Raw genomic sequence first — 23,273 nt, 5'->3', positions numbered from 1 at the left:
CCCAGGTCCGTGAAGAAACTTTACAGAATGGGTCCGGGGAGGTCTGCGCGGCGCCCGCCCCCAGGTGCTCCCCGTGCGCGGGCTGCGCACCGCGGTGGCCGGTCGCTACGACGACTCGGTCCCGCCCGTTTCGCCCCTGGACCGGCCAGAGCCCGGCGGTGTCCGGGGCGCCAGCGCTGGCGGCGGGAGTGGGCGCGCTGCGCTGCCCGCCTCGGGCCCCGGGCTGCGCCGCCCTCCGGTGGCCGCGGGGAGGCGACCTGCGGCTCCGGCTGCCCCCTCCCTCGGCGGTGACATCACCGCATTCCCGTCCCGCCGCTCCCGCCCGCGCCGCGGTGACAGGGAGCCGGAGCCGGAGCCGGAGCCGGAGCCGGGGCCGGGGCCGGGCCGACGCGGAGAGGAGGTGCGGGCGGTGCGCGGGCCGCTCCCCGCCGAGGTCCGCCTGCTGCTCGGGTGACAGGTCGCGGACGCCGGGCGCAGCGCCGGGCAGAGCCGAGCGCGGGGCGGACGCCCCAGCGGAGACGCGGGGAAAATGGCTGATGACTTTGGCTTCTTCTCGGCGTCGGAGAGCGGGGGCCCCGAGGCGGCCGAGGAGGACCCGGCGGCCGCCTTCCTGGCGCAGCAGGAGAGCGAGATCGCGGGCATCGAGAATGACGAAGGCTTCGGCGCCCCGGCGGGCGGCCCCGCGGCCCTGGCGCAGCCGGGACCCGCGAGCGGGGGTGAGTCAGCGCGGCGGCCGGGCACGGGGGCGGGGGCGCCCGGGGGGCAGGGGGCCCGCCGCCGGGAGCGGGCCTGGGGCCGTGTGTGCGTGTAGGGTCTGGGCCCGGGGTCTGGGGAACCCGGGAGGAATCTTCTTGGAGATCCTCCTGGAGGCCCCGCCTGGGTGGGCCGGGTCCTCCCGGGACCAGAATTCCTCCTGACGTTTCCTCCCCGGCCAGTTCCACCGCCGCGCGGCTCCGGAGTCCAGCACCGGCCCGCCCGGGAGTGTCCCCTGAGCCTCCAGGGAGGCCTGTCTCGGGCTCCCAGCCGAGCCCCGAAGGTGTGGGCAGGACAGCAGACCCCTCTGCCCCTCGGACGTAGCTTCCTCCTGCAGCTGGGAAGGCAGGAGGGTGTCCAGAAACTCACACACACTTTCCCTTGGGACCACCTGCAGACACTGGGCTAGGCATTTTATACTGACATGTCATCATTGGATACTCAGTGTCAGGCCCATTTCAGAGGTGGCAAAATCGAGGCTAAAAAAAAGTACAGAACTAGAACAACTGGCAAGTGACAGAGCAAGGATTTAAACCTGTGTCCGGAAGACTCTAAGCCCTGTCCACCTGACTACACTGTCTTCCACATGCCTGACTCTGAGTGAGGTACCAGGACATAGCGGACTTCAGTCCAATGTGGCTCTGCCCTCTGGCATTTTCCAAAGGTGGTCCCGGGCTGTTGTGGTTAGCTTCAGAACAGCATGTTTGCCAGGGTTCCCGCTGTGGTTCTGGCTTGAGAGAATAATTTCTTAAAATATTTGGTAAAAAAGTAGATATCACCTTCATGGGTACATCCAAAACAGCCCTTGCTTCCTGCTAATGCTGTCATTTTGGTGGGGTTTTATGGGCCTGTTGGAATAAGTGGTAGCTTCCATATTTAAAAAAAAAAAATGTTTACAAGTAAGGCTCCTTATAGGCATGTTTGTATTGATTCAACATTTACTGAGCACCTCCTGTATGCCAGGCCCACCAGGGATACAGCTATGACTAAGACAGTTCCCGTGGTGAGGAGCTTGAAGCATCGCTGTAGCCCCTTGCTATGAGAACTGTAACAAGCCTTCTGTAACGTATAAGAAACTGGAGGCCCAGAGAGCTTGAGTGTCTTGCCCAAAGTCACACAGCTGTGAGTGACAGATCCGGGGCCTGATCCAATCCCAGGCCTCCCAAGTCTGAGCTCCATGCGCTTTCAGATGCTTCCGCAGTCACCGGGGAGGTGATAGGATGCGGGGTGGGGGAGGCAGGCAGTGAGTCTTCAGTTACCCAGCCGGCCATGGAAGTCTTTCAGAGCAGCAGCTCAGCACGGACCTTCACACATCTCAGGGAATCCCTGGGAAATGCCTGTCCACAGTCAGGCACCAGTGTTCATTTGTCCACACCTCTTCCTTGAGGCCCTCAGCTTCCCTGGTCTGGCTTGGCCTGAGGGAGGCCCTGCTGAAAAGACCCGAAGTTAGAACTTCCTGAGGGAGAAGCAGGTAGGTAACAGTCAGCCCGGGTAGCCAGAGGCCTCTGGGAGTTGAGCCTCTCCCCAAACAGTGGGGCTCCAGGGGCTGACAGCCTGGATAAGGAGGTTCCCTCTCTGGCAAGGGTGGGGTACAGATCGAAACACAGGGTGGGGCACAGCCCTCTGAGATCCTCCTGGACTCACACCCACCACAGCTGCAAGTGCTCAGCTGCAGTCCTGAGCGGGGCATGGGGATCCAGGAGGTATTGTAGGATGGTGGCTCCGTAGGTGGCCAGGCAGGATGGAATTGATCTGCCCTTCTAGCCCTAGTTGGTGCTGAGCAAGTCATCCCCCTGACTAGCCCAGAGTGCCAGAAGCCAAGATGGATGGGGTGCATGTGCCTTGGCCTTCCGGGACTGGGCTGATGCTGGCGCCCACCACCGCCCATCTCTTACATCAGCGGTCGCCAACCGGTGGTCCGAGGACCACTGGTGGTCCGTGAGGTCCGAAAGGTTGGTGACCGCTGTCTTAGATGACACCCCTGTGCTGAGTGCTCTAACGTTGGGTCCCTGGTGCCCCTGGGGAAAGAGGTGTCTGGTGTAGACCTGAGCCTGAGCCACATTGTGTCTCCTCTGGGGCTGGGGCTGGGGCCAGCCTGAGCAATGGACACTTTGTTTCCATTCATCACCTGGGGCAGGATCCAGAAGGTTTACTTTTTCACACCCAGATTGCTGAGCTGCCCAGCCCAGCTCTGCCCCTGACTCACCGAGTCGGTTCCTGGCAAGCCTGTTTCCCCATCTGGGCCTCAGTAAGCTCCCAGGAATGTTCTGGACCCTGTCTGCCCCCGTTCCAAAAGGGGTCAAGGATCTGAGTGAAACAACACCCACTGGTGATGCCTGGAATTCGTGTCTCCTGTGCCCTGTTCTGCCGGCCTCTGACTATGGACACGTGATTATAAATGTGCAATAGACAAACCAGAAAGCATTGTGGGAGCAAATACTCCTAACTCTGTGTGTGGGTGTGTGTGGGTTCCCAAAGAGGCTGCAACTTCATCTCCAGAGGAACACTCATGGACCTGAGAGACGGGCTGAGGGGCTTTCTGAAGGCCAGCTTGGGCTGGGCCTGGGGATGAGGGGCCTGCACCTGGGGCTGGTCAGGGTGGAGTAGGGCGGTGCAACTTCCACTCCAGAGACGCCAGGTGCACAGGCTGGCATCATCCTGAATGGACCCTGGTAACGTAAGGCCCTGGTAGAGGAGGTGCCCGGGGGAAGATGCTGCCACTCAGACAGGAGAAGCCCTATCCGAAAGCCTAGGGATGACCGCTGACATAGTTGATCAGAACCAATCACTGTTTGAGTCTGAAAACAGCGTTGATTATAATTTATATCGACTGGGGATTATTTCCATGGATTAAGTGTCCCTCCTGTCAGTCCCCAGGCTGAAAGCAGCATTGCTGCTGCTCACCGCGCTGGCCAGCTGGGAAAGGGATACCAGTCCACCTGTGCTCCTCCCATGGGGCCTCCTGTGGCTTTTTGCTAGGCAGTTTCTGAGAGGCTGCAGAGAGGCCTTGCAGATAGCAGTCGGCCCCCAAAGAGCAATTCAGTTTCCATTTAGCCAACACTTACTGTTCACTGTTTCTGTGCAGAATCCTTTAGGAGCTTAGTAGGATACAGAGCCTGATAAAGGAGTGCATGACCCGTGAGAGGTCACAAGTAATTGCATAAGAGGGCGGGGGATGCTGTTCAGTATTCTGGACTACCCCAGAGGCGAGACCGTCCATCAGTGCCTAGGGCAGCAGTAGTGGAGGGCTTCCCAGAGGAGGTGACTCATGAACTGGGTCTTGGAGGATGACTGGATCTAAGAGCATTCTTTAGAGAGGGAAGCAGGAAGAAAGTCATGGGGTATAGGATGTGTTTGGGGAAGGAGGAAACCAGAATAGGGTTTGTGGGAGGGACTGGTGGGCAGCAAGGCAGGAAAAAATGGACAGGACCAGACTGTAAAGACCCTCAAGTGCTATGGTCCGGAATTTGACAGATATTTACTGAGTTTCTGTTATGCGCCAGATTGTGGGTGTTGGGCCCCAGCAATGGACAAAACAAAGTCTCTGCTCTATTGGAGGGTCCGTTCTAGTGGAGAAGACAGATAATAAGTACACACACAAATAAACATATCACCTGTGCTAAGTGCTATGAAAAAATACTGCTGGGGAGGGAAGGTGCGGGAGCGGTGAATATCGGGGGTGGTCAGGGGAGGCCAACACTAAGGCAACCAGAGGCTGAAGGGAGCAGCCCATGTGGAGATGGGCAAGGAGGCCTTCCAGGCAGAGGGAACAGTACCTGCTGAGTCCCAGAAGCAGGAGCAGGCCCTGTAGGCTGCTGTGGTCCAGGGGAAGTGGATTTCTTTTGGGTTTGTTTTTATTGTATTTTAAATTAGAGGAATGACATAGGTAAGTGTATGCTTTATGGGCACACTGTATGGGTGAGAGGTGGGGCTGGAGCAGGGCATGGGGTAGAGAGCAGAGGGCAACTTTGAGTTTGAAAGAGGGTTGTGAGAGGGTGAGGCTGGAGTCAGGGAGGCCTGTGAGTGAGCAAAAGCCAGTCATTCATTCTTCCTTTCTTTAATGCATTTTGTAATTTGTTTATTCAACACATAGTCTCTGGCTCTTACTATATCACAGGTACCCTGCAGGGCTCAGGGAAGACAGTGGTGAGGAGAAAGGACACAGAAGGGAGCCCTCCAGGTATTTACCACTAGCAGGGGGAGAGCCGGGGCTGGGGCTGGGCAGAGGGCAAAGAGCGGAGGGCCACTTTGAGGGTCACTGTTGCAGCAGAAGCCACAGGAATTTGTGACTAATCAGATGTCAGGGAAAGGGACCAGGAGGAGTCATAGTTGAGGGCAAAATGAAATCCTTCTGGGAGGGGCAGAAGCAGGAAAAATAGGGCAGGTGCTGCCTGGTGGGGGCTGCGGTTCCTGCTGTCCCAGGTGGAGCAGTTAGTTGTTCAAGGCACTGCAGGGACAGGCAGAGACTTGCAGGTCCCTCCTCCTTAGCCCTCGAAGACCCCGCCCTGAGCCTACAGTGCCTCTGCCTGCACAGGCTCTACTGGGCCATTCCCAGCTGCAGCGGAGGGTAAATCCGTTTCAGGTAGGAGAGGAGCTATTACTGACTGGACGACCTTGGGCAATTACATAGTCTGTCTGAGCCTCAGTTTGAGAATCTACAAAATGGATTGATAACAACTTTATCACAAGGCTGTGGTGAAAATCAAATGTGATAAAGGCTGTGAGAAGGCATGGTGAACAGTCAAAGGATTGGGCCCAAGTATCCATCATGTCTGTGTTGGGGGGAGTCAATACACGCATGGGCATATACAGAAGTCGGCTTGGGGCACTAATGTAGGACCATTCTGTGCTTGCTATAAGCTGAGCAATGAGTAATGCTGTCTCCTTGTTCTCTTTCTAGCTGGTCCTGAGGACATGGGGACCACGATCAATGGAGATGTGTTTCAGGTAAGCAAGATTCTGCCTTAGCAGTGGTAGGGTCTGACAGCCTTACTCCCACGAACTTATGGCCCCATCCTCAATAGGATTAGGGCTTTCAGTCTTCTGGTCACTCCAGTCTGATTAATTGGGATGGGAACACAGAGGTTTTGACATGTTGTTTTTTGTGGGTTGTTTTTTTTTTGTCATGTAGGAGAAGGGAATGAGGAATAAAGACCACTAAAGACAGGGATTGGTGAGGTGTGGCCTCAGTCTGCCCATGGTGATGTCCTGCTTACAGAGGGAGGGATAAAGTGGCTCACAGTGGCATGGACTGAAGGAAACACAGGGACCTGCACACGTTGGCCCTCCCGACTGAACTGAGTGGCCATCTCTACTTGGGTAGGCCCTTGACCCAGAGATTCCACTTCTCAGAATTTTTCCTAAGGAAATAACTGGACAAGGACACCCAGATTATCTGCAGGATGATGTATAATAGCAGACAAACGGAAACAGCCTAAGTGTCCAGCACTGGGGGCCTGGGCGGGCAAATTGGAAACCCATGCTGTATGGACATGAAAAGAAGCCGGCAATATAGTAAGTGGAAAAGCAGCTTGCAGAATAGTATGCTCAGTGTGGTCCTGCTTTTTATTTTAGAAATATGTTTGCACAAAAAATCTGAAAGGAAGTCTATTAACTATTAGCAGTGTTAGCCCCGACGTGGGAGTTGGGGAGGGATAAGAGGAGAGCTTTCACGTTCCTTGTTTAAAAAGCCTTTGTAGTGGCCCTATTCTGCACACACATGCACACGCCAAAACACCTAGTAAGGACATTCCTAGTTAAAGACTGCTTCTCGCTGTGCCCACCTAACCTCCTCCCCTCATATAGACATAAATTGGCTTGAAAGTACTTAGATTGATGAAGAAGTATGTTGCACACCTGAAACTCATATAATACTATATGTCAACTATACTTTAATTTTAGAAAAGTATTGAGACTTAGAGAATTTGGCTCACAGATGGCATCCCCAGGACCCCAGAGATGCAACTGTCCTCACCCCCGCAACCCCTTTACTTTTTATCTCCCCCTCATCCCCCCCAGGTGCCTGGGTGGGGCGAAGCCTTCAGTGGATGAGCCTTGATTCCCACTGGGAAAAAGGGTCAAAGGCCCTTGCCCCCTCAGCTTCAGCTCTGCCATCTGCTGAGCCCCCGTGGCTGTGGAGGAGCTGGCCTCCTGACCCTTGGCGAGAATAAACAATACTTTCTTATGTAAGAGGGCTGGGCTGGCACCTTACACAGGGAGCCTGGCCAATTCCTATTTCTGGAAAAGCACTCAACTGTCTGCAGGCTAGGAAGTCAGTCTCCCAGGGCTCTAGGACTTTGTGTCTCCGTGGGTCCGAGAGCCGCAAATAATCAGCATGGCCTCCTGTTCGGTTTGGTAGATCACTGAGACCCGGGCTGCCCCTGCGCTGGGAACACTCAAAAGGACTTTGCTAGACCCCATGGTCTGTGTCCTCCAGTGGACCTGGAGCCGGAGATACACTTGGAACCACAGAAGTAGCTAGAACACTATGAGGAGGATAATTCTCCTTCCTATAGATTAGATCTTCGGCCTTCTCTCTCCACGCCCTCTGGCCTCACTTTGTGTTTGGCAGATCTGAGGAACCCTGGGTGGGACTCCTCCCCGATCTCAGTGTGAACTCCCATTCTCACTGATCCCAGTAATAATCCCAGGCATGTTTCTTTGTTAATTGCTTCACATCTGTGCCATCCTAGAAGGGGTCACAGATGAGGCCCATCTCTCAGAAGCCAGTTCCGTCCACACCTCCCTCCCTGATCTGGTGCCCTTTGCACCTCATCCTTGTAGCAGGTCGAAGGTGGGAGCCCTTCCACCACCACCCTCCAGACCTTCTTCAGAATCAAGCATAGAGCAGGGGCTGGCTTGTGCTGCAGGTGGAGGAAAGCCTCACATGCCCAACACTGTCTTTTTAAAAAATGTTTTTATTGATTTTTTTTAGAGAGAGAGGAAAGGAGAGGGAGAGAGAGAGTGAAGCATCAGGGAGAGCAGAAATATCCATTGATCAGCTGCCTCCTGCACGCTCCTTACTGGGGATGGAGCCTGCAACTGGGGCATGTGCTCTGACCGAGAATCAACCGGTGACCTCTCCGTGCGTGGGGCAATGCTCAACCAACTGAGCCACACGGCCAGGATGCATGCATACCCAACTTTCTAGGGTCCCGGGCAGAACTTTCTTGCTACTTTTATTGTTGTGTGTTTTTTGGGTTTTTTTATGGTGGTAGCCTGTGGGCCACTAGGGGGTCCAGCTACAAACCTGATCCCCAACAAGGCCTAAGGATAAGCCTGCCACACCTATTCCAGTTCCATTTGGCACTGCCAGGGGCAGGGGTGGGAGGCCCCTGCAGCACTCCATCCACCTGCACAAACTGTATCAGTTCCCCCACCCCTTCCATCATCCCCCTTTGAGCTACTTAGAGGAATCAACAGCTCAGCTTAGTTTAGCTTTAGCTGGTCAATCCCAAAGACGGATATTCCTCATCCTCCTGGCTGTCTCTGGAGTCACAGCACGGGCTCGGCCAGCACAGGCCACGGAGATGCTCCTATGGGGTCCAGCAGAGGGGTCCCACGGAGAGGGGTGTCAGGGAGCTGAACTGATGGAGCCTCCTGCCTTTGGTCCTGGCCATTCCCAACCCCTTCCCTCTCCAGCTTGGGAGGGGCTCAGAGCATTCCTGCAGCCACTGCTGGGTCCTCCCAGGCTGCCAACCCTCCTGGCAGTTGACCTGCTTCCCTCACTGGGCCATTCCTGCTGTAACTCACTCCCCCCACCCCACCACCAGCAGAGGTGGGGCCAGGAAAACAAGTTCACAGCCGCCAAACAGCCCCTGGGGACTTTGCCGGCAACACCACTGTGCTCTCCTGGCCATGGTGCAGCGTGGCAGCGGCCTGCCGGTCCTCTCCATGCACATCCTCTACCGGCTACAGGGGTGCACATCAGGTGTTACACAGGGTCCCCACCTCACATCCTGAGTGGGATGTGGCCCCTCCCATTTGAGGGGATGAAGCACAAGTAGCCCAGGAAAGGGGTTCTCAAAGGTCCCACATCCAGTGAGGGGCAGGAAAGGACTTCAAGCCCAGTCCCCCTGAGGCTGAGTCCCAGGCTGTTCCTGCGCCCTCCACATCGCTCCGCAGGCAGCCACTCCTCCTGCATGGAGTCACTCACGGCCCCTGAGTGCCAGGCACTGTGCTGGGGCAGTGGATGAAGAGGCAAATCCAATGTGTGTTTGTCCTCAAAGAGCTCGCTTGTGCCGAAACCGGTTTGGCTCAGTGGAGAGAGCGTCGGCCTGCGGACTGAAAGGTCCCAGGTTCGATTCCGGTCAAGGGCATGTACCTGGGTTGCGGGCACATCCCCAGTAGGAGATGTGCAGGAGGCAGCTGGTCGATGTTTCTCTCTCATCGATGTTTCTAACTCTCTATCTCTCTCCCTTCCTCTCTGTAAAAAAATCAATAAAATATATTTAAAAAAAAAAAAAAAAAAAAAGAGCTGGCTTGTGACAGAGCACAGAGACCGGGGAAGAAGTGGTGGTCGTGCAGGACAGCAAGGGCTCAGAGACTGGGTAGTATGAAGAGCTGAGTCTGGTTTTTACCGTGTGTCAGGCACCACGGAGAGCTTTACGTGCTGCAACTCATTTCATCCTCCCAACGATGTAGGTTCTGTCATTGTCCCCATTTTACAGATGAGGAGGACGCATGGGGGTAAAAGCTCACTCTGCTGACACAGCTGGGAAGAGCTGGGATTTGAACCAGGTGCTGCACTGAGTCAGGCAGTGCCACAGGAAGGGGGTGCTGAAAGTGGTGTCGAGGCTGCCTGAGGGGATGTGGGTGGGCCTGGCTGGGGGGACAGCATGTTCAAGGTACAGCGGGTTAGACACTGAGTCCAGGACTCGCCCAGAGCCTGGGGCCCACTGCAGAGAGGAGGGGGTCTGGGGGAACAGGAGGAGGCCAGAGGTGCAGGGCTGTTGTGCCTGCAGGTACAAGGTGTGGGGCAGGCACAGCTGCCAGCCAGAGCAGGTTAGTGGGCCGCACTGCCCATGGGAAGTGGTGGCAGAGGCAGGCCCAGCTTGGCCAGGGCCTGAGGCCTGGGGCACAACCACCTCAGGGTACAATATGCCCCTGGATGTGCAGCTGCTCAGGGGGCTGAGAGGAGTACCAGGGGGTCCAAATGCTCTTCAAGGCTGCTCCCCCACCCAGACCGAGGCAGGCTGTGGGGAAGAATCTGGATGGAGTCAGACAGCCTGGGCTTCATTTCTGGCTTTCCCCAGCAAGACGGCCTTCCACCAGTCATTGCTCTGAGCCAGATCTCATGTGTACAATGGGAATTAGAGGCCCTGCCCTGCTGCCCCCACAGGTCTGTGGAGAAAAGTGCTCTGAAGCCCAGGAAACCTGTTATCAACTCCTGGCCTAGCCAGAGGGAGCCCAGGCGAGTGTGAGAGAGATGGGGGTGGAGCAGGGGAAGGAGGTGGCACAGGCACGAATCCTGGGAAGACAGATTAACCTGGGAGACAAAAAGAAGGCACACAAATCATGTGAACCAGAAGCGAGTTTGGTCCCCGTTGGCCACTACGTGGCCACCGTGTTCACACCCAGAAATTCAGTTTGAATCCTGGCTCTGCTACTTCCTGGCTGGCTGACCTTGGGACTTTGGTGCTAGACTTTCCCTACCTGTAAAACAAAGGCAATAAACCCCACCGCGTGTGGTGGTAAAGATAAAAGAGAACCGTTTAATTGCAAATGCTCTGCCAGTTTTAACGCTCTATAACCTGGGAGTCTTCATTTTAGGGCAGGCGTTGTTGTGGCGATGGGGGGCCCTAAAGGCCAAGGAGGGTGAGACTCCTGCCCGGAGGATCCGTCCAGCCCACCTCCCCTACACCTGGCGGCCTCTCTGTACTCAGTTTCCCAAAGGCTCCTGCCCCACGTGGCCCTTATGCTGCTCTTGGCAGGAAATGCCCTGCCCCGTCTCTTCCGGTCCTTCTCTGCCCTCGGGTGAGAATGGCCATGCCCTTCCTTGAGCCCCCTCTTTACCCTGACTGTGTCACAGCAGGTATCCCAGACATGGTCCTCATTGGTTAGGGACTCCCCCTACCAAGCTCCGGGCTGATGGGCTGCCTTGTTCATCCCTGTCCCCAAGCCTGAACATGTTCATTTAGTCAATAAACATTCTTGAACTCCTCCTATACCCAGGCCCTCCCTGTTCTGGAGACTGTGCGCTAGGGTTGGGGAACATCTGGCCCAAGGGCTGTATAAGGCCCGAGAAATCATTTGGTCTGGCCTTGCCAAGGAATTAGGGGTGAGTTAATTAAATGTTTGACCAAATATAGCAGGCTAATGATTTTTAACACAAAATGAGTTTATTATTGTCATTTCTAAATGATTTAATACTTTTAAAATCTCAGTGTTCATTTCTAATGCAGGAAATATTGATGTAACCCACATAAATACTAGGTCTGTGGGGTGGATAATTTTAAGAGTGTAAATAGGTCTCAGACTAAAGAAGTATGAGAACCGCTGCATTACCCTGTGGCACTGACAGAAAGCATGTGTGTCCTGGTTAATATACCACGGTAGTGCAAGAGGCCGATAGTCGGGATTATCAGATACGGAGGGTGCCCTCCTGGTGGAGCTCTGGGGCTCCCCCTCCAGAGTTCCCATTTCCAGGGCGCTCACCGCACAGCTGTAATTTGACAAGTGATTCCGCCAGTTCCAAACGAGCTGATGAGCTGCTGAAAACAAACTCAGTAATTATAAATGATAACCCAAGCATTTTAAGAATTTTAGGCTCGCCGAAACCGGTTTGGCTCAGTGGATAGAGCATCGGCTTGCGGACTGAAAGGTCCCAGGTTCGATTCCGGTCAAGGGCATGTACCTGGGTTGCGGGCACATCCCCAGTAGGAGGTGTGCAGGAGGCAGCTGGTCGATGTTTCTCTCTCATCGATGTTTCTAGCTCTCTAACTCTCTCCCTTCCTCTCTGTGAAAAATCAATAAAATATATTAAAAAAAAAAAAAAGAATTTTAGGCTCTGACTGTAATTTCCTAAGGCAGTAGGAATTTTTCGTAGATTGGATTTTAAAAATATGACTAGCAAATAACTCACCAAAATAAAAATGTCTTCTGAGAAACTAGGTATAAAAGGGGAAAAAAAGCCCGGCTGGCATGGCTCAGTGGTTGAGCATCGACCTATGAACCAGGAGGTCAAGATTTGATTCCCAGTCAGGGCACATGCCCAGGTTACAGGCTTGATCCCCAGTAGGGGGTGTGCAGGAGGTAGCCGATCAGTGATTCTCTCTGATTGATGTTTGTATCTCTCTCCCTCTCCCTCTCTGAAATCAATAAAAATATATTTTAAAAAGGGGTGGGGTAGGAGTGGGGAATCACCCATATGCCATGGCCTCCTGGCAGGATACAGGAAGCGGCCCTTTGCTCCCTGCTACTACAGAGGCCAAGGTCGGCTTACCAGTGAAGGATGAAGACAACCTCTGCTCTCCTCACTGGCTTTTGTTTACAAAGAAACAAAGTCCAGTGTCCTTTCCCACAAACTCTCACGTGACAGGAGGAGGGGTGGCCCCAGAGTTCCGACCCAGGCTCTGAGCAGCACCTGTACCAGGACTCGCCCCCAGGTGCCATGGAGCTCCTCAACAAGACTAGCAGGCTAATTTTTCAGGTGATAATTTTGTATGGCCCTCGAATAATGTTATAAATATCCAAATGGCCCGTGGCAGAAAACAGGTTCCCACCCCTGCTTTATACAGACAAGGCAGTCTGTTTTCAAGGAGCTCACTTTCTTGCAAGAAGAGAGATAGTGAACGCTAAACAAACCTGTCATTTCAGATTGCGATAGGTACCAGCATGAAGATAAAATATGGTGCGTGCACTAACACATTCACAAAAGAAGCTGCAGTTGTTTGCAGATGGGACTTGTATGGATTGGGCAGGGATCCTGGCAGCTGGGCCTCAGGGCAGGGCTGTTCTCCCGTGACCAGGGTGGGGCTCACCCAACACAGTGATCCATGTGCCCTGGAAAGGCCCCTCGGGATGTCATGAGGCTCTAAACTCAAGTCAGGAAAGAGGAATAAGGGCTCCACCCAAAGTGCCCCACCCAAGGGTGGACCTGACCCGAGGTGCCCGGCTACACCACCCATCCTGGGCCTGCCCCTCCCTCTCCCCAGACAGCCAGAGCCGGGTGTGTGCTCCTTCCCCCTGGCTGCCTGCACCCCTTAGGCAAACACTTACAAAGCACTTCCTCTGAGCCGGGCACACGCTGGCTCCGGAACCTTCATGGTGAGCACACTGTGTGGGGAGAAGACATTGAACTACACTGACTTCATGACAGTTTTGAAGAGTGTCTGAAGGAGAAGCATGGGAGCCTTGAAAGGACAGAACAGCAGTTTAGAAGTTACAAACAGTCCTGGCCGGTGTGGCTCAGTGGTTGAGCATCGACCTTTGAACCAGGAGGTCATGGTTCGATTCCCAGTTGGGCACATGCCCGGGTTGCAGGCTCGATCCCCAGTGTGGGGTGTGCAGGAGGCAGCTGATCAATGAGTCTCTCTCATTATTGATGTTTCTATCTCTCTCTCCCTCTCCCTTCCTCTTGAAATCAATAAAAAAAAATATTTAAAAAAAATATATTATACATATTTTTTTTAAAAAGTTACAAAAAAGATCCCTAGAAGGGGAAGGCTGTGACCGAGCACAGAGGGGAAGGGGTACGAAATCTGCTTGGGGTTGGGAGCTATCCCAGAGCTTGTGACATTTGAGCTGGAAACTCGTGGGATGGAGTAAAATTTAAGCAGCTGGAGAAGGGAGGGAAGACAATTTCAGGCTGAAAGCAAAGGCAGCCCCAGGAGTGGGTGGGATGTGTGTAGACAGGAATGCGTGGGGCGCGTTGAGTGCCAGAGAGGGAGTGGCGGGAGATGGGGCTGGATTGTAAAAGGCTTGGCTAGACTGGAGGGGAGCCGCATCCTACTGGGCTGAGCTCTCAACCCCAACTCTTGGAGTCCCCACCTCTGACAGGAGGGGTAGCGAAGTGGGCAGACACTTGGTCTGGGAGACAGACATACATCATGCCTTTTCTCCGGGCCTCAGTGTCCTCCTCTATAAAATGGGAATGGAATAATAATAATGCCAACTACCATTCACTCTTCCAAGTGTGTTACAAATATTGCACCAAATCCTTACAACAGATCTTAGAGGTAGTTTTATTATTATTCCCATTTCAGATGAGAAAACTGAGGCCCAGAAAGGTTAAGCACCCTGCCCTGGCTACATGCACATCTAGTAAGCGGCAGAGGAGGGGTTTGAACCCAGACATTCTGACTGCAGAGTCCAAGTTCTTTACCACATTCCTAGCCGTGGTCATCCTGCCTATCTCAGGGCTGCTTGGTCACTCAGCAAATATGTATGGAATACCGACTATGCGCCAGGCACTGTGTGGGGTGCTGAGGACGCAGCAGGGAACAGGACAGAGAAGGTCCCTGTCACCGAGTGGCATTCTGATGGAGGAGACAGACAATGGACAAGTAAACATAAAGTGAGGTCATTTCGGACTGTGTATGCACTATTGGGTAAATAAAACTGTGAGACTGGTTTTAATGATAGGAACACAAGGGACTCACTGTGTGCCAAGAAGTGTTAGAAATTCCTGACATTTTGCCCTGGCTGGTTTGGCTCAGTGGATAGAGCATTGGCCTGCGGACTGAAGGGTCTCGGGTTTGATTCCAGTCAAGGGCACGTGCACCGGGTTGCAGGCTTGATCCCCAGTAGAGGGTGTGCAGGAGGCAGCCGATCAGTGATCCTCTCTCTCCCTCTCCCTGCTCTCAAACCAATAAAAATATATTATACAAAAGAAATTCTTGACATTTTGTTAACTAATTTCATTCTTTTTTAAAAAATGACATTTTTTGTTTGTGTGTGTGTCTGTTTTTAAATTGATTTTAGAGAGGGAAGAAGAGAGAGAGAAAGAAAAAGAGAAATATTGATCCTACCCACAAACCTAGGTATGTGCCCTGACGGGGAATTGAACCCTTTTCAGTGCACGGATAATGCTCCAACCAACTGAGCCACACTGGCCAGGGCTAACTCATTTCATTCTTTTTAAAATATATTTTACTGATTTCAGAGAGGAACGGAGAAGGAGAGAGAGATAGAAACATCAAAGATGAGAGAGAATCATTGATCGGCTGCCTCCTGCACGTCCCTTACTGGGGATCGAGCCCACAACCTGGGCATATGCCCTGCACCGGTATCAAACCCGGGACCCTTCGTCCGCAGGCCAACGCTCTATCCACTGAGCCAAACCAGCTAGGGCTCATTTCATTCTTATGTCAACCTTGAGGGGTGGGCACTCTTATTTGCCCAGGGTCACACAAGGGGAAGGCTTGCTGGCAGAGGGCACAGCAAGTGCAAAGGAGACAGTGGGTATAAAGTTGTTTGAGATGTGAGATTGTTTAAGGTTGTTTTATGGTTTGAAATAATAAAAATCCTAGGAGAAAACAGGCAGTAAAATCTCAGACCTTTCTCATAGGAATATTTTTTCTGATATATGTCCTCAGGCAAGGGAAACAAACAAACAAAAATAAACAACCTGGCTGGTGTGGCCCAGTTGGTTGAGCGTCATCCCACACACCCCAAGAGGTCCCAGGTTCTTCCCGGTCAGAGCACATGCTCAGGTTGCAGGCTTGATCCCTGGTGGGGGGCATGTAGGAGGCGGCCGATCAATGATTCTCTCTCATCATTGATGTTTCTCTCTCTCCCTCTCCCTCTCCCTCTCTGAAATCAATAAAAAAATATATTTTAAAAAAGTTTAAAAAATCAAGTATGTATGAAAAGTTTAATTTCACAGAAAAGTTTTCTATATATAGTGCTATAATTTTAAATTTATACTGAGTAAGCCTAGTAAATGCGTGCATTCACCAGTCACTGGGAGTAAACAAATGTACAAGGCTGGGGCGTGCCTTAGCATGTGGGAACATTGCTGGCGCGAGTTAAAACTGCTGCAGAAACTCACGCCAGGGACCACAGAACCAATTACTTTGCACAATGCGGTGTGATCACGTGTTAATCATTCGCTGTACATGGTTTATGAGTGGTAACTCTTGGATTTAAATAGATATGTAAACTATAGTTATAGATATGTAATATTTATTTATGTCTGTGAAATTACTATTTTTCCCCAACATATGGCCTATTCACTAAAATTTGTTAAAAATAGTGCTTGAGGCTGGCCAGTGCTGCTCAGTGGTTGAGCGTTGACTTATGAACTAGGGGGTCACACAGTTTGATTCCCGGCCAGGGCTCGATCCCCAGTAGGGGCGTGCAGGAGGCAGCTAATCAATGATTCTCTCTCATTGATGTGTCTATCTTTCTCTCCCTCTTTGAAATCAATAAAAATATATGTTAAAAGATAATAAAAATATCTTTAAAAAATAGTGGGTGAGCCCTGGCCAGTGTGGCTCAGTTGGTTGAGCACTGTCCTGTGCATCAATAGGTTGCTGGTTCAATTCCCAGTCAGGGCATATGCCCCAGCTGTGGGTTTGGCCCCCAGTTGGGGTGTGTACAGGAGGCAACTGATCATGTTTTTCTCTCACATTAATGTCTCTCTCTCTCTCTCTCTCCTCTCTCTAAAAATAAATTATAAAACAAACAAACAAATAACAGTGGGCACTCTCCTTTCAGGGAGTACACCTGTGCCATTCTCTCTCCCCTCTCCTTCCCCCACAGGCACGTATCTTCTAAACTCCAAGGGGCCCCACGAGACTTGCAACCAGGGGAGCAATGGGCAGTGGCAGCTCCCTCCTACTCCCCCCTTTTTCTCTGACTTCCCAGTGAGCCAAAGCAGCCCTTCCTTGTCATAAGTGTGCTTTTGCTGTGGTCAATAAATTCTTGGTTTTCTAAAAAGAAAAAAAAAGTGGGGTATAAATAAATGGTGATGGAAGACTTGACTAGGGTGGTGAACACACAATACTGAAACCTGTAGAATTTTGTTAACCAATGTCACCCCAATAAGTTAAATAAGTAAGAAAAAAGAATGTAAGGGGATGTCCTGATCCTTGGGCAGCAGACACCGGGAGGCAGGTGGATGGCCTGGGTACATGGCTGTGTGTTTGTGTCCTAGGAGGCTAACGGCCCCGCTGACGGCTATGCTGCCATTGCCCAGGTCGACCGGCTGACACAGGAGCCCGAGAGCATCCGCAAATGGAGAGAGGAGCAGAGGAAACGGCTGCAAGAGCTGGGTGAGGGCAGGGCTGAGGCTGGGCTGCTTTGGGACACGGTGGGGGTGGGGAACTTTAAGGTATATGGACACCCCCTCTAATGTGGGAACTGTGTGAGAATGGGCACTGGGGACGAGGGGAGAAGCAGCTGGGGCGGTTGTGTCCCTCATGTCCCACCTGGAAAGCTGCCACTCATTCTCCTGTTGGGGTTGCAGATGCTGCCTCCAAGGTGACAGAACAGGAGTGGCGGGAGAAGGCCAAGAAGGACCTGGAGGAGTGGAACCAGCGCCAGAGTGAACAAGTGGAAAAGAACAAGATCAATAACCGGTAACAGATGCTTTGGGGACAGGAGGGGGCTTTGGGGACAGGAGAGGAGCTATAGGGACATGAGGGAGCTATAGGGACATGAGGGAACTAGAGGGACATGATGGGGATAGAGGGACATGAGGGGGTTATGGGGACATGAGGGGGCTGTGGGGACATGAGGGGGCTTTGGGGACATGAGGGAGCTAGAGGGACATGGGGGAGCTAGAGGGACATGAGGGAGCTATAGGGACATGAGGGGGCTATGGGGAAAGGAGGGGGCTATGGGGACAGGAGGGGGCTATGGGGACATGGGGGAGCTATAGGGACATGAGGGAGCTATGGGGACAGGAGGGAGCTATGGGGACAGGAGAGGAGCTATAGGGACTTGAGGGGCTATGGGGACATGAGAGGAGCTATAGGGACTTGAGGGGCTATGGGGACATGAGAGGCTACGGGGACAGGAGGGGGCTATGGTATTGGAGGCCCACCTTGAGAATGGGTGATTTGGTGGCAAGAGCATGGAGGAAGGAGAAGCTGAATGCCCAGGACTACTTCCTTGGTTGCCTGTGGAGTTCAGAGCCCTGAACATGGAAGGGCTGATACACTGTTACGCTCTCACAACCACAACAGTGAGAAGCAAGTTCTGCAGTCAGCAGTTGAGGTCAGGTCCCTGGGATGTGAGCCAGACTGTGCTGGGCCCCACAGCTAGACCTGGGCCTCTGTGCCACGGTTAGTGTCGCGGAAAGCACAGTCCTGGCTGGGAGTGAAGAGCCAGCCTGGGTACAGGATTTTGCTGCTTGTAGCGCTTTGACCCAGAGTGGCTTCAGCACTAAAGGAAATGAGTGGCCCGTAGAACTGAAAAGCCAGGGGTAGGACGGCAGGCACAGCAGGCTCAAGGGCGGAAACAAAGTCAGTTGGGACCCACTTTTACTGTCTCTAAGCTCTTCTTTCCTCTACGGAGCCTTCCTTCTGGGACACCCCCCCCCCCCCCGCCCCCGGGATGGGGGCCAAGGTGGCCACCAGCAGCTCCAGGCTTCTGCTCTATCTACTTGGCAACTTCAATGAAAATAAAATAATCTCTTGCTCCCAATAGCTCCAGCATAAGTCCTTGACCTGACCCTCATTGGTAGGGCATGGGCCAGGCCCAGTGACAGGCCCAGTGGCAGGGACTCCCTGATGGACCCAGCTTAGGTAATATTCCATTCCTGGGGTTGGGCATGGGGTCAGTCCTACCCAAACCACAGGGACTGACTTGGGGCAAATTGATCCTGCAAAGGACAATCAGGGTGCCCTTCCTGGAAGAAGGAGAATGAATGCTGAGCAGGCAAGGACAGCAGATGCCACAGAGAGCACCTTTGTGGAAATGGTCTCAGAGCATTTCAGGGATGCTGCCCAGCAGTCCAGCCTTTGAGACTCGTCCCTTCAAATCACTAGGCCTGCCAGGAAGGGCAAGGCCAATTCTGGGAAGCCGCCACACTTGTGTTCAGGAAGCTGCTGCATGCCAGGCTCTGGGCTGGGTACCGGAAGACAGATGAGAAGGACCCAACCTGTATCCTCTGAGTTCAGAGGAGAGAAACACATGTCCCGCTGAACTCAGCAGTAGGGCCTCTGCAGGAGGAAACAAGGGATGATGTGGGGGAGGAACCTTCGTATCTGGGGAACTGGGCTTTGGAGGAGGAGTAGGAGTTCATCAGGAAAAAGAGGGCAGGGGTTGGGGAGGGAAATCTAGACCAGGGGACAGAATGATAAGAAAGAAAGGACCTTGTGTCTGGGGAAGCAGGGAGGCTGGGAGTGGTGGGCAGACATGGGTGGTGAACAGGAGGAGTAATTTGATCAGGGCCGAGTTTTAGAAAAGGCACTCGGTGGGCGGGTGGAGGATTCCTGCTCTCCTCTCTGGGCTGTGGATAGTCGAGCCTCCCAGAGCTGTGCTTCCTAACACCTCTCGACCTGGAGGTACTAACACTGTCTCTCTTTCTCTTTAACCCTCTGCCTGTCCGTCTGTCTTGCCATCTCGTCTTCCCCCACCTAACCCCTTTCCCTTAAGGATCGCTGACAAAGCATTCTACCAGCAGCCAGATGCTGATGTCATCGGCTACGTGTACGTGTGTCTCCTCTGCTCCTCTGTCTGGGGGAGCCGGAGAGGGCGCGGCCCCTGTGTGTGGCTGGCACAGTTTCTTGAGTCTCCTGCTTGTGGGGTACAAGAGTGCGGCTGGGCGAGGGCAGGGAGAAGGCTATGACCAGAGCAGGGGTGAATCCCCAATCAGCGCAGCACCTCCACCACTCCAGCAAATGCTTATGGAGGTCTTTTCTGCATGGAGGTGACTTTGCTAAATCCAGGCAGAGAAAAGAAAAGAATGCACTGGCCATGCCCGGGTGGGAGGGGCGAGCGGCAAAGCTGCCCAACTCCTTCCCAAAGAGATGCCTCTTGGGGGTGGGAGGGAGGGTGCAGAGGTCTTCTGTGAACGAAGCAAACATTGAGTGCCAGTTTCTGGAGGTACAAAAAAGAGAGCTAGGAGCACACCTATCCCCTTCTGCTACCCTCAAGTGCACTGCTCCTCCTTAGAGCTTCTACCCAAGTTGGTACTGTGACTAATCTAGACCAGAGATGGTAGAGGTTCCCTCTCACGTCACCTCCGTTGGTTGACAGCGACACCTAGAGTTGTGTTGGGGATTGTAAAACTGAAGGGAAAAATACAGTGATGAGTGTGTGAGGTCAGCCGATATTGGCTGCTCTGCGTGCCGGCCACACCCTTGGCAGGCCTGTGGCTAACTCTTCTCTCACAGTGCCCAGGGTGACAGCCTTTCGCTCCTACCTTCCGTCCACTCTCCCGGCTGTCCAGTCCTCATGGGTACTTACCCAGTGCCAGTCTCTGGTCAGACCGGAGTGGGTGGTAATAAGAGCTGCATGGAAGGACACACAACACTCTGGAAGCCACCTTCTGCTGTGGGAGCCGGGGCAGGCTTCAGAGATGCAGGACCTTCAATTGGACCATAAAGTGGGAGGAGGAATGAATGGACGGGGAGGGAAAGATGAGGGGAAGGACATCTTAGGTGGAAGAAGTTGCTTGGGCAAAGGTGATGAGATAGGACATACCTAGTGGCCTGGTGGCTGTAGATGGTGGAGGTGGGGGCGTGTGGAGAAGGTCAGCTTGCGGCCAGCTGCAGAAATGCCTGTTGTGCCAGGCCAAGAAGCTTGGACTTGATCCTGAAGGCAGCAGGGAGCCATAGGAGAGTTCCAGCAGGAGAGTGGGGATGGCAGCGGGACATGGGTGCCGGGGGTAGTTAGTGCTCTTGTTTCACCCCAGAAAATGGCCCAAGGATCATGCAAAGGAGTCCCGAAGAGGGAGAGTGCAGACCAGCGTTTCCCAGACTTCCATGTGCCTGTGAGACACCAGAGGGTCCTGTTAAAATGAGGATTCTAATTCAGTAGGACTGAGGCCATGATTCTGCATAACCCACAAGCTCCATGGTGGTGCCCGTCAGCAAGACCACCCACCACACTGAGCTGCAAGTTTAGCGGGGGCCTCTTGACCCAAAGGACAGCTTCCCTCAGCCCCCTGGATACCCAGCTCTGCAGAGCAGTCAACCTCTTCCCAAGCTTGCACACACCTGCCATCTCCTTAGATCCTGAGCCACTCGGATCACTAGGTGGAGGCTCCGATCCTCACTTTACAGGTTAGGTAACGAGCACACAGCACACGCAGTAGGGAGGGCCAGCTCACCCTTGGCACGGCTGTGTGGACCAACTGGAGAGCTCCCCACCATCCGCCAGTGCCTGGTCACGCATGGTTGGGCTCGGTAGCCAATCAGGACAAAGACCCAGCCCTTTCACCTCAGAATCCTTTAATGTCTTTCTCTTAGTAATGCCCACATTTAGGTTTTGTCCACTGAACAGTACTGACTACACTTTGTCTCTCCATTGTTCCTTCATCAGTGGCTTTCATACCTGTCAGCTAGAACTGAAGAAGCCACCAGTTGTCACCCTAACTGGACTCTAACCAAAAGCTAAGACTTAAATGAATGGAGCAGTCCTCATGCCATGGCTCCATAGATATTCTGGGCTAAAAAGAGCTCTGCTATCAAACATGCTGGGGAGATGGTGGATTCTATCGCCATCACTTTTCCACGGATGCACGTTAGCACATGCAAGGCTTTGAAAGCCTGGCTTTGAAGGTCCCCTTTCACTGAGTTTTCTATGAGTGGTTGACCACAACGCTTCTCTGGAGAACACACAGGGTCCACAGATCATTGAGGCAATGCTGAACTAGGCACTCTAACTAGTTATCTACTTAATCAATGTCCTGTCTTTGCCAAGTTATTGGAAACATTGAAAATGGCTGAGGTACCACAGTGGTTCCTCCACGGCCATTAGGTGCCAGGAGCCCCAGTGGGGAGCTCTTGATGGAGAGGCAATGACCAGAGAGCGCGAGGGTGGGGCAGGGGTGGAGGAGGTCCAGGAGGAAACTTTAGCTGGGTGGCAAGGGCAGACCTCTCTGAGGAGGCGGGGCCTGCACTCAGTCCCAAACTAGGTTTCCTCTGATGCCAAGGCTGTTCCTGGGGCCCAAGGTCAGAGGGTGCAGGGCCGGGGAGGAGACCTCTGGATAAAGTACCCCAGAGCAGACTGGGCAAAGCAGCCTTGCTCATTGCGGGGAAAGCAGCACTGGTTCGGGGGGAAAGGCAGGCAGCTCTGAGACCTCTGTCCTATCTCCACCTGCAGGGCATCTGAGGAGGCTTTCGTGAAGGAATCCAAGGAGGAAACCCCAGGCACAGAGTGGGAGAAAGTGGCCCAGCTGTGTGACTTCAATCCCAAGAGCAGCAAACAGTGCAAAGATGTGTCCCGCCTGCGCTCTGTGCTCATGTCCCTGAAGCAGACACCGCTGTCCCGCTAGGTGCCTGCCACAAGCATGGCCATAGCACGGGCAGGGGCAGGGCAGAGGAGCTGCTTCGGGCAGGAGGGTGGGAGGCCTCCGGCAGCTGCTCCACACAGCCTCCTCCCTTCCTCCCCATCTCCCAGGGCTGGGAAGGGAGCACTCGCCCCTCTCACCCTCGTTCCCTCTTAAGTCCCAGCCTCTCACACCACCTCTAAGTCCACAAAATTGTGACTGTCCCTCTGATGTACTTTTTTCTTGACTTAAAGGGTGTGTTGTTAATTCTTTTTCCACTTATTTTTTTACCATTCTCATTTTTCTGGAAGCCACAAAGGGTGTCAGGGTTCCGTTTGGGCTTAGAACTTTCCCAACATGGCCTTGAGAGATGAGGCTATTCCCTTGGAGGTCCAGCAGCTTCCAGCTTGAAGTGGGTGTCCCTAGCTGCCTGTCTGCTGCCTCCACTCCCAGGAAGAAAGACCACCTCTCACAGAATGCTTTGCAGCCTTGATCCTTCCGGATCCTTGAACAAGCCTGTGAGATAAGGCTCTGTTCTCATCAGCCACAGACCCAGAGGGAAAGGGGCGTGAAGCAGGAGGGAGGCCAGACCAGAAGTTCCCGTGGAGGCTAAGCCAGGCTGAGGCTGCTGAAGGTCGCCTCCGCCAAACCCCCTTCCTTGTGATTGGCTGGGGCCCTCTTCACAGGGCGGCCCACCGCGCACCCTCTGTGGATTTGGGATGAAAATCATGGACCACACCTTCTTCCTCTTCAGCAGAGGCTGCAAACAGGTTACATTCAAAATATTGGGACCGATTCGGGTATTTTTTAAGGAGGAGGCAACCCGGTCCCTCCCTGCAACATGGGTAATAGCTCCTCCTCAAACTCGACTGTCTTAGAATGAATTGTCTTCCTCTAACTCACAATAGGAAATAATACAGGCCAGTGTCATTTGGCTTGCTGGTTAAAGGAAGAAAACGGGCCCTGGGATCTGTAAAAGTGGCTGGGAATGTACTGGAAGGGTTCGGTGCCTGTTGCTGCTAGCAGAGGAGGGGCTGATATCCCCTTCCAGTGCACTCCCTTGGGAGAGACCTGACTGCTGCTCTCTCACAGGGGACGGGTACGATGGCAGGAGCCTGGTACCCAACCCACTGCC

At 53.4% G+C, this 23,273-nt stretch overlaps 1 protein-coding gene across 2 annotated transcripts; it reads left to right on the top strand.

Annotated features, from left to right (window-relative positions):
* The first annotated feature begins 311 nt into the window (after positions 1-311).
* CLTB (clathrin light chain B) lies at positions 312-22,405 on the top strand. 2 transcript variants are annotated; one of them, XM_070415078.1, is made up of 6 exons: positions 312-716; positions 5,654-5,700; positions 16,853-16,970; positions 17,165-17,276; positions 19,300-19,353; positions 21,973-22,405. In XM_070415078.1, exons 1-6 carry the CDS (start codon positions 530-532, stop codon positions 22,142-22,144), a joined length of 690 nt encoding a protein of 229 aa, XP_070271179.1. In that variant the 5' UTR covers positions 312-529; the 3' UTR covers positions 22,145-22,405. The 2 variants fall into 2 exon arrangements, with proteins under 2 accessions (XP_070271179.1, XP_070271180.1); XM_070415079.1 differs by lacking the exon at positions 19,300-19,353 and having other exon boundaries at positions 317-716.
* Positions 22,406-23,273: the final 868 nt, after the last annotated feature.

The sequence above is a fragment of the Myotis yumanensis genome, unplaced genomic scaffold, assembly GCF_028538775.1.
Source record: "Myotis yumanensis isolate MYYU_CA2020_CCGP unplaced genomic scaffold, mMyoYum1.0.hap1 SCAF_5, whole genome shotgun sequence".
Taxonomy (NCBI): domain Eukaryota; kingdom Metazoa; phylum Chordata; class Mammalia; order Chiroptera; family Vespertilionidae; genus Myotis; species Myotis yumanensis.
Note: the sequence above shows the minus strand (reverse complement) of the source record. Positions and strands in the feature narration are given on the sequence as shown.

Coding starts and splice junctions, on each gene's coding strand:
- CLTB (XM_070415078.1), top strand. CDS start 530: ATGGCTGATGACTTTGGCTTCTTCTCGGCGTCGGAGAGCGGGGGCCCC. Junction 16,971..17,164: donor GAAACGGCTGCAAGAGCTGG/GTGAGGGCAGGG, acceptor TTGGGGTTGCAG/ATGCTGCCTCCAAGGTGACA. Junction 19,354..21,972: donor GCTGATGTCATCGGCTACGT/GTACGTGTGTCT, acceptor CTCCACCTGCAG/GGCATCTGAGGAGGCTTTCG.